The sequence below is a fragment of the Ischnura elegans genome, chromosome 2, assembly GCF_921293095.1.
Source record: "Ischnura elegans chromosome 2, ioIscEleg1.1, whole genome shotgun sequence".
NCBI lineage: Eukaryota > Metazoa > Arthropoda > Insecta > Odonata > Coenagrionidae > Ischnura > Ischnura elegans.
The window spans coordinates 123498893-123515874 of record NC_060247.1 but is presented as its reverse complement, the minus strand read 5'-3'; the positions used below and the strand labels follow the sequence as shown (position 1 = coordinate 123515874).

At 37.7% G+C, this 16982-nt stretch overlaps 1 protein-coding gene across 1 annotated transcript; it reads right to left on the bottom strand.

Moving 5' to 3' along the window:
* Positions 1 to 769: 769 nt before the first annotated feature.
* LOC124154563 (TGF-beta-activated kinase 1 and MAP3K7-binding protein 1-like) lies at positions 770 to 16766 on the bottom strand. Its single transcript, XM_046528375.1, has 7 exons — positions 16690 to 16766; positions 16399 to 16497; positions 16104 to 16324; positions 3625 to 4015; positions 3304 to 3460; positions 1726 to 1825; positions 770 to 1599 (listed from the first exon to the last, which is right to left on the bottom strand). The coding sequence occupies exons 1-7, from the start codon at positions 16751 to 16753 to the stop codon at positions 970 to 972; spliced, it is 1662 nt and encodes a 553-aa protein (XP_046384331.1). The 5' UTR covers positions 16754 to 16766; the 3' UTR covers positions 770 to 969.
* Positions 16767 to 16982: the final 216 nt, after the last annotated feature.

Below are 16982 nucleotides of genomic sequence, written 5' to 3'. Positions count from 1 at the left end.
TCATTCCCATAAGCTTTCAAAAAATAAATTAAATTGCGTATGACAATCAAAATAGCATTCCTTTGATGGCATGGACCCAAAAGAAACTTGAATAATTACTTTGCCTTACAGCTAGCAATTAAAAATGCATTTGGGTCCGAAGATCTGACCCTGGAACTCGAGGATCTGATCTGGATGTGAAAAAATGCTGGATCCATCCATCCCTTTATAAAACATGATTTGATCGCATAACTCTATGCTTATTTTAACTGTGTACTGGATATAAATTGCTCATTCAAAAACAAATAGAATATCAAATCATGGTCTCTGACTTATGATTTCATACCTATACAAGGGCGTACCCAGGATCAAAAATAGAGGGGGGGCAAGCCGTGGTCATTCAAGTTGTAACACAGGTTAAGGAGACCAAAATTTCAAGAAAATTGTAATAGCGATTTATAAGTTTTTAAAATTATTTGCTCCAAAAACAATTATTTTATTTAGATGTTTTATACTAGTAACAATTTTCTTGGATTTAAAGAAATTTTGCTCAAAACTTTCGTTTTGAACTAAAATCACTTTTGCTTCTAGGGGGGGAGGGGCAGCTGCCCCTTTCTGGGTACGCCCATGTACCTATACTTGGAGGGTTGCCTCCATCTCAAGAACATGATTTTGATCACCCATAATTCAGCCAGTTTGGTTGTACATCCATTTGAGTTTACATATTCACAGTCCATTAAAATAATTTTCGGGCACTTCAAATATGTAAGGTACAAGGAATATTCAATTATAAAGTAAAGAAAGAGAATATTTTATTTTGTTGGGTCATAGAAAGCCACACCTTCTATACAGAAACATATTTCTATGGCATTGAAAAAAAAATCATAATGCAACAATGATCACAAAATTTCACAATTTTCTCTTTCTCCTTCCTAAAAACAAGGCCAAACAGAACAACTAGTACATTTGTACTCCACAATTATCTCACCTTCACATGAGTCTTATTCCAGCGGGAGCTTTCCCTTCCTCGTATGCTTTCTTCACTTTTTCATAGTAATCAGAAAAATCTACATATGCGTTAATGCGACGATTTTTATCAATGGGAGGCAGTCTTTGCCTCTCCAGCGTGGATGTTTCAGAAGAACTTCCCGTGCTTTCAATCTCAGTCCTCATAGAGCCCTCCTCTTGGATAGTGTCATCGCTCCCGTGGAGAGTGGACGAATGGGTGGAGGTGGGAGATGAAGTTGAATGAGGGTAGAAGGAGGCCGACTCGACAGATGTAACAATGGGATTGAAGCGTACAGAGGCACATTCTGCATGACTAGGAGGGGTAGTATTTGCTTGCCTCATTATAGATGAGGAAACCTGAGCAATTCCAGGAACAGAGGGAGTCCTTAGAGCATTTGGCAATGGGAAGTTGAAATTTACCACAAGCAATGTGATGTCATCTCTTTTAGTGTATCGTACAGCTTTACCGATACCTGCAGACTGAGAAGTCACCAATGGAGAATGAGGAGGAGTAGACGAAGCAACGGCACTCATATAACCATCATGATGCTTTCGAACAATCTTATCCACAACCGCTTGAGCAACACCAGTGAGAGTGGACTGAGCACGAAACTGGAAAAAAAGAATTAGGGCACATATTACACAAGCGACTCTTACGCTCACAGATTTTTTAAATTCACATAACGTTGTATCATACTATAGAGAACAGTGACTCCTAGAGTTATATGATATGATTACCTCTTCCACAGTCATTTGGGCGATTTCTTTATTGACTTGGTCAGTTCCAGTTGCTTCTTCCAATGATTTGTATAATCCATCAGACATTAAAAGTAAAAACCTAAAACAAAAGCATGTACATAGTTATGATGCCAATAGACTTGTCCAAAAAAGTGAACTTGTTTCGTTTTAATTCTCAAGTAATAAAATTGTAAAAATAATGAGTTTTTCAATTTCAAGTTTTAAATAACATACAGTGCAAGTGAGAAAGGCATGGAGCTTTGTAATGAAGCACTTGAAAGCCACATTTTTGATTGCTGACCAACAAGGATTCTTCAAATGCATAGAATTTTTAAAAATAATTTCACAACCAACCTCATGAAAGGCACCATTACCCACTGATGGAGTAAAAGATTAATGTAGATAATGTTTTTATTTAAAATTGGGTCAATAAAGTTAAAATCTTTCATAAAAAATATTTTCTAATGAAAAATTGGTTTAGAACATACAGCATTCTTTTTTCACAGCACCAAAGGATGATTTGTAAATACCTTGACATGAAAACTATCCTTCAAAGAGATCACCATTATTTATTGCTTCATAACCATATATGCTACCAGAACACCATGAACCATGAAAATAATTGTATTCATGGCAGAAAATAACAAAATTCGAGTACCTCAATTGCTCAAGTTTGGTTCACTCTAGCCTTAATACCAACTCACATTTAAAATTCAGTTCCTTAATAATTCATTTCATCTTTCCTTAGTTCTATTTATAATGCTTTATATTCCTGTCATTCTTACATAAAATACTCTTATCATATTCTTCCTACTATTACCATAACTACTATAGATATAAAGTTTATCAAAATGAAATTTTTACAGAGAACAGGATAAATATCTTTAAATGTTTCACCTAGCTTCAGTATTCTCTCAGGAAAGTCAATTCACAAAAGGAAGTGACCTTCGTGGCTCCAAAGTCCCAACAGGAAAAACTTATGATAGACAGATAAGACAACGAAGTCATGTAATGCACAGGGAAGGAAATGAGGATAACCTAAACCTTGCTGAAATCACTAGTTTGAGGTTTTAGTTGGGGATCAGTATTTCATATTTTATGAGTAGTCCCTACAGGGTTATCACATCCATGAATTCTGAATATCTGACTTTTACTGACTTTTCATCGACAAAAATGCTCAATGCCACTTGTTTATACAAACATGCTGTCGTTTCGACCATCACATAACATTTTGGAAGATAAAAGTAAATGGAACAAAGAATTCTTAAAAAATACAATCTTTTTTAAATAAAATATGTGTGTAATTACATAGGAAAATTAACCTCATTATTCTCAGCCACCAGAAAATGGTGTGGCTCTAGTGAATTATGTGTCATAAATAAAATTCCCTTGATGCAATACATAGGATTCTCCGACATTCCTCCATGATTTTAGAGACCCATTTCTAATATATTGACTTTTCCTCGTTCCTTGTGACATATTACAACCCTGCACAACTGTGCTTTTAACTATTATGTACTCGTTAAATTTGGCTGAATCTGTTTGCAATCATTGTGTATTCAGGGAGAAATACTTTACCTGCATGTCTCATCTAGGGCTATCCCTCCATGTATTTCTGGTTCCGCAATGACTGGTTCTGCAGAAGCATTCATTAATTCATCTATTTCCTTGAATCCTCCTTTGACAAGGTAATTTCCCAAGCATCTTGTATTTCCTTCATTACCCAACACTGACCCTAAAAAGAAATAATCCACAGTTCCATTTCAACCCTGTCATACCTATTGTTAGGCTAAAATTACTTTAATATTGAAGGTTATTTAATTAGAATGAACAGTAAACAAATTATATTAATTAAAACATTATTTGATATTAGCTTCACAGTTCCCACATTCATCTTGCCTTGCCTTATCTTGTTCACATCTAAACCAAGTTGAGCCAAACGAAGTAATTCATCTTCATTCCATAGATCATGATCAACACTCAATTGTTGAACCCTCAGAACTCCATTCAAATCCGTTTTGCAGAGAAGGGCACGCGAATCTCCAACATTGGCCACGTAGAGTTGTCCCGAGTAAACAAGAGCCACAACAGCAGTAGATCCTGCGGATACTTCAGCATCAAGTGCTTCTAATTTATTTACAAGATGAGGAAAGTTTCGGAAGGCTTCTCTAGGACTTTCTCCATGGGGTATTTCACATCGCAAATTTGTTCTTTCTGCCAAACGGTCACCGATGGATTCAACATAACCTCTTTCAACTGCAATAAATGCTTGCCTAAGGACTTCCCTTATCTGCCGAATAAAAAAACAGAAACACATCAACACCTTATTAAATAGCACAGTGAAATTTCTGCAGCACTCATTTCTCAAAATGTCAATTCCAATTTATTAGGCTTGAAAATGAGTGAAAAGCTTCTGCATTACACTGTATGATTAAATATTCTTTGGAAATTTGTTTTAAAAAGGTAGGGAGGAAAACACACTCTCTAAGATGGACCTATTCGAAGAAATAAATCCCAGACCAGATATAAACCAGATAATGACCAATATAAACATCAATGACTATAAATAATTTAATCAAAAGCAGAACATGGGTTGATGATTGAATTTATAAAATTCAGCTTCATATGTAATATTTTATTTTATTCCCTAAAGAGAACCTTTGTGGCTGAGTAGGATAGTGTTGATAGCAGAAATTCTGAAGGAGGCTTATAGTCAGGATGAGAATAATAATAACTGTACATACTCGCGAGAGGGATAACAAAAAGCATAGACCGCAGCAAAACTAATGAAGGAAATTTTAATATTTCTTTTACGAGGTAAGGAAGAATTCAAAAGGAAAAGCAAGTATTACAACATGGGTTTAAAAACAGGAAGGAAGGAGACAGAAGGTCTCCCTTTATGCTGATGTTTCGAAAACAAGTCAGTTTTTGAAACGTCGGCATCAATGGAGACCTACAGCCAGTGGACAGGCCAAGTTCAACCACAACACATTATTCGCTGGGAAACTGAGATCTTGGACTAGGATGAAGAAACTTGGATCATACGTACATACATTAAAATTTTGTCTCAATAATCCCAGAACTAGATCATTACGTTGGGGTCTGACTGCTAGGACATATATATGAGTTCAACTGTTTGTTAATTGGTTGCTCATTTACTAAACCTTATATTCCCATTTTTTTCGAGTAGCCACCAACATAAGAAGGGCTAATTTCAACAGTGTTGGATGGGATGGCCATCTTCATTGTTGAAACTGTGAGTGTTTTGAAATCTCTTGAGCATCCTAAATGGTTCTAAGGAAGTATAAATAACATTTGGTGCTCCCTGCTTTTGCATCGTCATAGTCAATGGCCAGCCCATATTCAGAATAAATATGCTCAATGAGAGCATAGTAGCTGGAATGGTTTCTACCTTTCAACTGTAATCGACTCCCTTTTCGTCAAGGCCATCAAAAGCCCATATTGTATCACATCCTTCGATATCATTAATTATTTAAAAAAATATATAATAAAAATTAGTGGCATGCGAATAATTGTGGTAAACGTGTTAAGTTTTTCGGAGGAATCTTACAGGAACGATTAACGAGTAATTTTCTTCAACTTTACCACTTCCTTCAATGCGATCGGTGCAACAAGGCACATCTGCAAAATCGTATTGTAAGACATAACTCCCTCGTCCGATGAAGTTTCACAGCTTAAATCATGGTAAATGATATAAACAGCTCATGCACACATAACTTACCTACACAGCACAAAATATCAGTTGGTTATCCAATGGATATCCATAATATCCACCACATATCCATGAGAGATGTCTAATGTATGTATATACAATGGATGTCCAAGACTGGATATCCATCAGAGTACAACAATGTATATCCATTGGATATCCATGGCCGGATATCCAGTGGAAAACCATGGCTGGATACCCATTAGGGTACACCCATGGATCCCCAATGGATATTCATTAGACTTTCTATGATATCATTAAAAATATTAAAATTACAGCATATGCGTCATTTTTATATCATCGGCAGTTTTGTATAGTTCACAATTCACTCTGCCAATAAGGATTCAGTTCATATTTTTCACACGGGCATGTTGCAGCAAGCGTGATTAAAGAAGAATGTGACAATTTTAATTGACGACGTGAGAGAACTATAAGTTACGTGAGAGATCATAGGCTTTCCGGAAGAATACAATTGATGGAATCTTCTCGGGTTTAGCACCGGGTTTGGCTGTTTAAGGCCTTAACCAAAGGATTTTTTCTAATTTTATAAATGTGTCACGTAATGGTGGACCACAATCCTTCCGGACGACACGAGTAAACAATGGAAGTTATATGCGATAGTGAATGGTGGTGTTTGGTCGTAAGTGTCGTTGCTCCTGATTTTTCTTCATAATGACTTATCCAGGACAACTGTGTTTGTGATTTATACGTTAATTTGATTTGTGAAGTAAAGATGTATGTTCCCAAGTAACATTTTTGGTTGGCCCTCTGTTGGCAGATGGTGGGACACAGCGGTTGGCCCATGGTATGATTTGGCCACCTCGCCAACCGTATCCCAACCAACGATTCCCCAACGATGGGCCAACAGAGCATTACAGTCGGGCCTTCGTATTCCCAACCCAAGGCCAACAAATCTCCAACAACGATATACCGTTGGCCCTTTTACATTCTGCCATCCGTTTCCCAACAAAAGCTATATTTTACTGGCATTTCTCATTTTTATAGAATGAAAGTTAAATTAATTTACCTTCTCACTTGATACGATACCGGTAGATAGAATCTTTACCTTTAACTCCCTATAAATCAAAATGAAATTAAATGCATAAACAATCAATGCTATTGGACAAAGAAAGGTTACAGTGGTTAAAAGTGGAAAACAAAAAATCAATATCAGTTCAGAAGATCCCCAACTTTTATTTTCACTAATTAGGACAATTTTTATTAGGACAAAATTAGGAAAATTTCAACAGCACCTTTCCATATTACAATATGGCACACACAAAAACTGTCCATCTTCTTTGTAGGGCAACAAAACACACTTAGATAAAATCTGAGTGGACTGCAATTTGCATCCAGGTACTAATTTTTTTACTACAAATATACCAATGGTACCACTTCTAAGAGGTAATTCAAAGAAATCCTCCTTGTCACACTGCAAGATGTACACCCCTGAGTTATTTGATTCAATTGCCTTCACAATTCCTATTCTCAGGTCTTCGGTAACGAAATTTTTAAGTTTAGTCCATTTTACTTAATTGGATCAGTTATAAATTAATTAATCCTAACACAATGCTATATTACTTATAGCATAGTGTTAGGATTAATCAAATATCCCCCAGAAAGCCGTAAAACTCGCCATTTTGAACCATTATTCTTAAAACTTTCCTGGAGGACGACCCCGCAACTCCTGCTTTCCCTGGCGGGTATGCAATACTCCCACACTCCTAAGCATTACTTGCGCCTAAAACCCCCCCTATTGGAAAATTCTTATAAGAAAATTTCTTATCAGAAATTGGACATATTTCTTATAAGAAATTTTATAAGAAATATGTCCAATAATGTTCTTATAAGAAAATTTCTTATAAAATTTTTCCATAAGAAAATTTCTTACAACTATCAGTTACAAAATGTTATTAATAAGAAATTTTCTTGTGGAAATATTTATTATAAATATCATATCAACATGCTTAAAACACTTGCGCAAACTTCTATAAAAAGCTACATAAGATACAGTAAACTCTTGATTTTACGAAGTCAGTGGGACCGGAAAATTGGCACTTCGTAAAATCGAGTTTCGTAAATTCAAACCTTTTTCATAAGTCACGAAAAAAATGTTCGCTTTTGTTTCTTCCGCCGTTTTTTGTCTTTAGTGGTCTTATTTAAATGTTTTCGGTGGTTATTCTCAGTATAATTCATAGAAAAGGCTTTTTGCTATCGATTTATGATGTGAAAAATCGTTAAATAATTATACCACCATAAAATTCCCATTTCTTGTTCATACTTCAACATCAACGATCGCTAAAGAAATTCCCGACCAGTTTAGAAAACGTAATCAAATAATGAATTGCAATGTTTATTATAAGAATTAACAGTAATAAATTTGTGGTTAGGAGCCAATAGCTACTATTAAGTATGCAAAAGATAGATATTTGTTTCTGACACCCACGGAATTTTAGCGGCAGCCGGCCTAACCGCCATTTATGTCGCCCTCTATCGCTCAGTGACGAGAAAAAAAGAAAAACAAGGGTCTTAGCCCGTTTCCAAAATAACCTTCGTAAGTTAATATTTCGAGTTACTTCGTATTTTCAGCAGAATGTGCTCTATTTTCACTGAGATTCAATTACGATCATAAATAACGTAGGATGTGATTATCTTCTGGCGAATATTTGAAGTAAATTCTGCTTGAGTTCTCCGTCCGACTACTGTGTTCCATCATCTTCGCAGACGTTGCCATAAAAGACTTAATTCTTCATCAGGACTGTATTCTTCATACCGGGTGTGAGGTGACCTGTTCATATAGTATGTTTCTCTCCTTTTATGCCGACAGGAGCAAGGTTCCAACCGGAAAACGACAGGAGAAACATCTTACAGTATCGGAGAAATATAGATAGAAACGTTATTATCCACATTGATTGTTTTCCTACAAGAGACGTTTTATCATTTCTCAACGTGGTTAAGTATTGGTTCGCTAGCGTGAATTCCCAAAAAATGACACGCAAAAACCTGTACCGTCACCTCATTTAGTTTTCGTGTTCCTTTCTCCGCCGTATTGAAAGTTAGGCAAAGGATCATTGACATAGAGAAAAGATTTTCTTAGTTTTAGCACTAAAAAATAGTCGCGCCATAATCGTAAATAAATATAGTGTGGAAAGAGCAAAGAAATTAATTTCAATTGAAAAGTCAGCTCAGAAGAAGAGAGACAATTATAAGCGCGGCACCATTTTCCCGATAGCGGAAGATACTTCTTCCGCCTCTCTCCGGTTAATAACTTCCCCCCGTTGCAGGTAAAGATGAACCATGCTCTTCTCCACAATCGGGGAACGTTCCCAGTGGGTGGGGTGAATAAGAGTGGGATGGGGATTGCCTGAGGGAAGAAGTGTGGTTAGCACAAGGACTGGTGAAGGGGGCAGGACAAAGAAGGGTGGGGAAATGGCCTTCAGCTCTGCCTCAGTCTACTTTTGGGGGCCGTATTTTTTTGCGACGCACACAAGCTCAGTCTCCTTAGGGAGGGAGTGAATGGGAAATGCTGGGGAAGGAGGGGTTTGGGATGCGTAAGGTGGGTGTCAGCAAGATCAGCCAAAGGCGGCAAGAGGGAAGGGACGGCTTTGGAAAGACAGAACCCCAGCATGGGAGAACGGGGAAGCGCGTGAGAAGAAAGTTCATGGTTAGACTTGGAAGTGCGTCTTCATTACGAGAAGCCTGAAATATAAATTGGCGGTAAATAGAGCCCAGTACTTAAGATATTTTAGTTGTTCATTCACAAAGGCCAATATATACACGAAAAGATATTATGGCGCGGATTGCATGTATCAACGTCCATTTCGGGATGTTATTAATTTCTGTTCCCATTTATAAAAGTAGCAAATAGATTTGAAAGAATGATAATCATGAATAAAAATATCTAAAGCGACAAAAAAATCCAAACGCACATGAGCAAAATAGATGAATGTATACATACCGATCCATCGCAAGTAATACCGCTCAAGCTTCTTCCGGTATAGAACTTTAAAATCCTGGATAATGCCTTGGTCCAAGGGCTGGGACTTGCTAGTCGAGTTCGGGGGTAAAAAGAGGACTCGAACATTAGCCAATTTTAGATCTTCCACGTATTTATGAACGGTGGCATTATCCATTATTAAAGCAATTTTGCTGTTCTCTCCAGCAATTTTTCTCTGTAGACGTATAACCGTTTGCTGGAAAATTTCTCGGGTCATCCAGCTGTTTTTATTTGCATGGTAAAAAACGGGGAGGGCTTCCAATTTTACATGTTTTAAGCACCGTGGCCTTTCAAATTTCCCAATGACAACGGGCTTATTTTGTCCGTGCCAGTTTGGTTGACGCACAGCCCCACAGTAACACGCACTTTACTCTTTTTCCCCCCATGGCACCTTTGCCCTTTGAAACCCAGGGTTGCGTCAGGTAATGCATTAAAAAATAGCCCAGTTTCAGGGGCCAGCGAGGGTGAGCTCGTCGAGGAAAGGGTCCCGGATTAGGGACCCTTCGAAGTGCTTCGGCGAAAAGTAGTCAAGTAGTCTTCGAAGTACGTTCACAGCAGTGCAAAGGGTTAATTAGGGGTGTACGAAATACTCCGCGCGACCTTCCTGACATGTTAAACTACGAATTATTGTCGATGCTATGTTTACGAACAGGCACGTAAATAGGGGCATAATGTCAGCCGCGATATTTTAACTGAACTCCTACTCCCCCTAAATTCCCACAGTGAGATTTTTGGCGACCCATTTCTCTCTAAAGTTGCATTATCATTTACGATTTCGCACTTTTGATGGACCACAGTTGGAAGCGCTGATTTTTTAGCTACTTACGCCGGCGTAACTAGTTTTGTTGACAAATTTTTCGCCGTAGTTCGTATAAACGAATGCCATTTGCTCCTAGGGACCGAGCCGAGGTTCGTAAATTCAAAAAATTTCGTATAATCGAAACTTCGTATAATCGAATAGCGCCATGTATTTAGCATAGGCTTTTCACCGGGACCGCAATATCACTTCGTATAATCGAAAACTTCGTAAAATCCTGCTTCGTAAAATCAAGAGTTTACTGTATACATCTCTACTGAGAGTACAAAGTTAGCATTATACCTAATTCAATCCAAATGTAGACGCCTATATCTGGTATACAGCTAACCTAATGATTTCCCATGAACCAAATGTAGATGTCTATCATTGGTGTACATCAAAAAGGACACTCAAGCTCTGCAAAGTTCACCTGACTGGCCAGACAAGGCGATATACCATAGAGGTCTTTCAGGGCATGGGTTCTGTATATAGGGTTAACGTCCTCACATGCTAAAAGAAACTAAAATCAATGAAACCAATGATAGCTTAGAATGATGGACTGATAATTGAATACGACTTTGGCAATCACTACACAATGAAAGATACAGGAATCGCAATATGGAATATGAATTAACCTGGAAAATTAAAGAAGCAAATGAAATAAAATTCAAGTTCGACTGGGGATAGGTACTTCAACAAATTATATGGGAAGGAAAAGTAAAATTTGATAAATCAAATGCATATGAGCAATTTCTATTTAAGATACCAGAGAGATGAGACCTCTACATGCAGATTTGGATAGACAATGAAAGAAATAAACGAAGCAAAATGGAATTTGATGCCATTTTGGAGAAAAGGATATGTAGAATATGGCTAACAATAAGTGCAAGATTTAGGGATATTAACCCTTAGGCTGCGGGAACGTTTTTAAACGTTCTGCATGGTGAGTGCGGGAAAAACGTTTTTCTACGTTTGACCAGATTTTCTTACCACTGGCAGACCTTCCTTAAGATTTTATTGCCGTCCTTCACGCGGTTGCTTGAACTCGGCCCAACATAGTGGCAGAGAGCACAAAGGCGTCTTTCGAGGACTGGATACCCTCACCACGGGGAGCGCTACCCAGATTATCCCTTCTTCGAGAGAGAGGTATCTCTGCTCTCCGCGGCACATTCACGAAGAAAACAATTCCAATGAATCCTTGTATTTCCTAGGAATTTTTTAATCTTGTCATTGTCCATTAGCCGGGGAAACTTATTTGAAAGCATTGGTTATTCTTTCTTATACCTTCGGTGGTGGGTCTGTCGCACCTGCGTAATTACCAAGGACATTTATTTTCTTTGAGTATTATATTCTCGTTCTGGATTTCCCACCGAATGGGTTTCCCTTCGAATATCCTGTCTTTTCCACATGCTCTATTATCTTTGCTCAGTTTTTCCAGAGTTTCGGTGGTGTGCGTTTGCTCCTAATCAAGTACCTACTCGAGTGACTACATTTTGTGAATCTCTTCATTTATTTTCACTATGGATAGTGAAAATTTGCCATCTCGGCCAAAAAGGAGAAAGGTTTCTCTCGAGGATGAAGTTCTCAATATTTTATTCGACTCTGATTGTGAGAGTGAGGACGGAAATTTTTCCGATGTGTCTGTGTCTACCAGTGATACTGAGACGGATGAGGATGATGCAAATGATTCCGGCGATGGTGGTCCATTCAATTTGGCTGAAGAAATTGCATCCGCATCATCTTCTTGGTCCAGGACTGATAATTTTACTCCTCAGATTTTCGAGTTCGACAGCTCCTCATCTGGTGTAATATCGGACCACCTTCATGAGAGAAGTAGTGAGGTAGATTTTTTCCTGTTGTTTTTTGGAACTGATATTATTTCATACATTGTGGATGAAACAAATAGATATGGAAATGCTTTGGCAAGTTCCACTAATCTATCACCCAAAAGCCGAATGAAATCATGGGAAAATGTTAGTTTAAATGAGTTTTACGTATTTCTTGCCCTTAGTTTTCTTATGCCAAACGTAAGAAAACATTCCATTCAAGAGTATTGGTCCCGAGATCCGCTAATTCGCACCATGATTTTTGGAAAGTGTATGCCGAGAGACAGATTTATTTTAATTTTGCGCTGTCTTCATTTTGTGGATAACAACAATCCATCAACTAGTGACCCGTTATGGAAAATTAGACATGTGTTTTCCCACCTCAAGCTGAAATTTTCGCAGATGTTTCACCCATTCCGTAAACTAGTGATCGACGAGTCATTAGTTTTATTCAAAGGACGCCTGGGCTTCAAGCAATATATTCCGTCAAAAAGACACAGGTTTGGAATTAAGATTTTTGTTTTGTGTGATTGTGAAACTGGATTTATAGTGGACATGATAGTGTATACCGGAGCCAAAACGGAAATTAACCGCTCTGGAGATTTGGGATTGTCTGGTGAAGTGGTAAAAAAGTTAATGGAGAGTTATCTTGGTAAAGGACATGTATTGTTCACAGATAACTACTACACCAGTCCTAAATTGTGTGAATTTCTGTTAAAAAATAAAACTGGATCGTGTGGTACGGTAAGAGTGAATAGAAAAAATATGCCAAAATTTGAAAAACAGAAAATGGTCAGAGGTGATTACGAAATGCAATGCAATGGCAATGTACTCGCCATGAAATGGCATGACAAACGTGATGTTTGCTTGTTATCCACTATTCATTCAGGCCAAATGATTGACAGCGGAAAAAAATGTTATCGGACAAACAACGTAATTTTCAAACCAGACGCTGTTGTTGATTATGTACAAAATATGAGATTGGTTGACAAATCCGATATGATGATTGGATCATTGGAATGTATGAGGAAGTCAGTGAAGTGGTATAAGAAACTGTTTTTCCACCTGCTTGATGTAACTTTGTTAAACGCATTTTATGTATTCAAGTTGAAAACTAAAAAGACAATTATTTATAGAAAATTTGTACGGGCTGTTGCAGACCAGCTACTAAAAAAATATAGTGTTTTAGGAACCGACGACACAATATTGCAAGAAAACTTTCAGGCTGGTGCTAACGTTCCTGAAAGATTAAAAGCTAGGCATTTTATTGAAAAAATACCTGATTGTGAGGGCAGAAAAAACCCCCAGAGAGCATGTTTCGTGTGTAATAATATCAAAAAAAGGGATCAAAAGAGAAAAGACACGCGCTTTTGGTGCAGAGACTGTCAGAAAGCTCTATGTATGGGTTGTTTTAGAGATTATCATTCAAATATTGATTTCTAAGTGCCAAAAATACAATAATTTCTAAAAAGAATGCCTGTTATAACCTTTATTATCCATTACCTTTACCTACCGCATCTAAATGCTCCCCAAAGTTCAAATCGGCTGAAGTATGGTTGTAATATTGAGGAATATGGTTAAAAATCAATGGATTTTATTACTGTTTGATATCAAATCGCTCATAAAAATGTCATGCTGGCCAAATTTGAGGAAAAAAATTCATTTACATTCAATTTAGAAAAAGTAACGTTCAAATATTTAAATTCCAATTATGATTCTTAGAAAGGGCTCAGTTGTATTCATGGTCTGTCGTCAGGGGGTAGGGTGGGTAGTCCCGGATTATGAGGGTCCACTACCTGCTAGACACACGCCCGGGGTCGACGGAAAAATATCTTCCCCGTTCGTGTCCCGCACACAGTGGAAGAAAAATTTTGACGCTCCCGCAGCTAAAGGGTTAATAGGAGTCACAGAAACCCTGATTGAGTATAATAGTTGATGTATTTTCCGTAAAATAATAACTGTGCAGATGTTATTTAGGTTTACTCATATAAATTCAATCTAAATCACTCACTTTGTCCATTGAAACACTGTTTTCATGAAAACTTCCACTGATACTAGATATGCCACAATCTGAAAAAAATATACATATCGATCTATCTAAATTAATGATGAAAAGTTTAAAATTCCACGAAACTATCTGTTTAAGGTAACATGATTTTAGGAATGCCAGTTTTGTAAGACTTACCAAATGAGGTCAATGACTTATTTTTGTTAGAAGCACTCGACTTATTTTATTTAACTGCTATCACAAAGACATAGTGAATGATTAACATATAAAAGCAGTCCCTAACAACCAAACAAGTTTTGGTTGTTAGGTTAACCAGCAATTGCTAGGGTACCATGTGAACCGTATCCTGCAACGTATGCAATCGTACTATAATGGTATGATGTCCCAACGGTGGCCCAATGATAATCCATTTCGTAGGGCCATCGTTGGGGATTTCCGTTGGGCCAACAGCATAAACTGTTTCGTTGGGCCGACGAACAATATCTGCGTTGGGCCAACAGCGGAATTTGGTAAGCATATCCACCCACAATGAGCCAACCGTGACTACGGTTCCCCAACCGAGGCCCAATGGTCAATGTTAGTTGGGTTTCCATCGATTTATTCCCCGAGGACGATCATCGACGGTCATAAAAACTAGGTCAGTAGTGAACAAGGTGAGTAATTTTTTATACTCTTTTTGAATTTCCATTCAGAGAGAAATATGGGAAATTTATGTTTATATCCTTGTGGCTAAATGGTGCAGTTAAACATAGTTTATTTTTGCACGATCTTGTGCATAAAGATCGTAAAATATGTAGATCATGTTTATTAACACAGTGTGGAGCACGTCAACTGACGTGGTCCCACCTAAGCCGAGATACGGAGCACGTCAATTGACGTTCTCGGCCAGTCGGACAGTGCACGTCACTGGACAGTCGGACAGGGGGGCCTTTCTCTTCCTCCCTACGTGTATCCACTTCCGAGTCTTCCGATTGTGTGCATGGCCTTCAGCAAGCTTCTCTCTTTCGACCCGTGTGTGCTGTTTGAAAATATCGGTATTTGAATGGAAGTTATGATGCGAAAGCCACTCTATTATTCCTTCTTATTATATCGGCCGATTCTGACGACATTCATGAAAATTGGGCCCGCATTGAATGTGTTAACATCCCAGACAGAAACATCATGAAAGTGTTTCAATCCATTTTTAAATGCAGTTAAAAAATGGAGAATAATGTCTTGAAACAGTGAATAAGTCCGCCTTAAAATGTTTCCTTCCTGACCCTAACTATGTCTTTCCATGGCATCTAAAACGTTTTCTTTCAGTCTAACTTAAACGTTATTTGCATGCTTTTATATTCTTTATTTCAGGAAGACCAGGAACCTGGTATAGAAATTTCCAAATATAATTATTTAATTTGAGGTATTTTTACTGTAAATGTGATTCATTAAATAAATATAACACTTAGGCATGCAAATTATCATGTCATTCGCCATTTATGTAGTGATTGCTGAATAGATAACATAATATTTTAGTGATAGTGGATATGTTAAATGTATATGAGATCCTTTAACCTAAATCAGTGTTTGATATGTTTGTTTATTTATTGCTAATGAATTTATTAAATTAATGAGGCTGAATATAGATTAGTTTGAAATATTAACTCGAATACACTTTTTATTGTGAGGTGCAGGCACATGCCGGTGTAGACATTATAGGTGGATCCACTCAATTTCCTGTCGGTGTCACGCAGATATCTAATGAATATCCAGTGAATAAGTATTGTGGAAATTCACTGTATCCAGTGAATGTCCACAGGATTCCTGATGGATATCGAATGGATGCCTAATGCATATCCATGACATGTCCAGATAGAGGACATTTGGATATCCACTAAATGTCCTGAGGATTCTAGATGGATATCCAATGGATGTCTAACGTATATGCATGTTATGTCCAGATAGAGGACATTTGGATATCAAATGGATATCTATGTGCTGTGTGGATTAATAACAAGTGAACTTAGGTATATGAAGTTCCTTACTTCTAAATTGCCTGACTTCCCGGAGAGTTGACCCAGGAGAATTTCAGCTGCCATTCTCTGAAAGGCAAAAGTTGCTGCTTGGACGCCGTTATGTCCATCGAAGACTCCATATAGGAAAGTGGAGTCATCCAACTTAAAATGAAAGCTTCTGTCCTCAAACTCGTGTTCTTCCTGACGATAGCCATCTTCTCGGTATATCTGATTCGTTGATGATCCAACTCCTACGAAATGCACAATACATTTGCATTAGACGTGCCTTAAGTAACGTAACCTTGAGCAATTTCTGCAAGCTTACCCGACTGTTTGCATACTGGCAGGTCATCCGTCCAGCTCTTAGGCTCTTGGTACGTCATATGGCTTGACCTAGGAATTTCAGCCCTAATCGGCATTCCTTCTTGAGAAATAAAGTAAAAATTCACGACTTCACGTGTTTATGCACATACTGTGCAAAGGCTTTTAGTAACATAATAATCACGAGCCACAGCACCTATTGCTGTTCGATCAAAGCGAAATTTCCCAGCGAGGATTGATTTCACGAATGTAGGAAATAAATCATAATATAAAAAAATTACAATCCTTCATTTACCTAAAATACGATTCATCCCTTTTGGATCACATTCATGGTTGAGTTTGGTTGCGCATCTCGCCATTATCCCATTTAAATAAAAAGAAGAATAACGGGAATCATATGAAACCGCTATGGCGGGAATCGCCAAACCCTCCCCGATTACGACCATTCATTTGCCCACCCCACTCCCTTATTAATCAACGGCAGCAGCCAATTTACAGATATTATACAATATAAGATGGTATGATGTTTGTAATTATTAAAGGGGAGCGTGACTACGAATAAGGATAGACAATGTAAAGTGAAGAAGA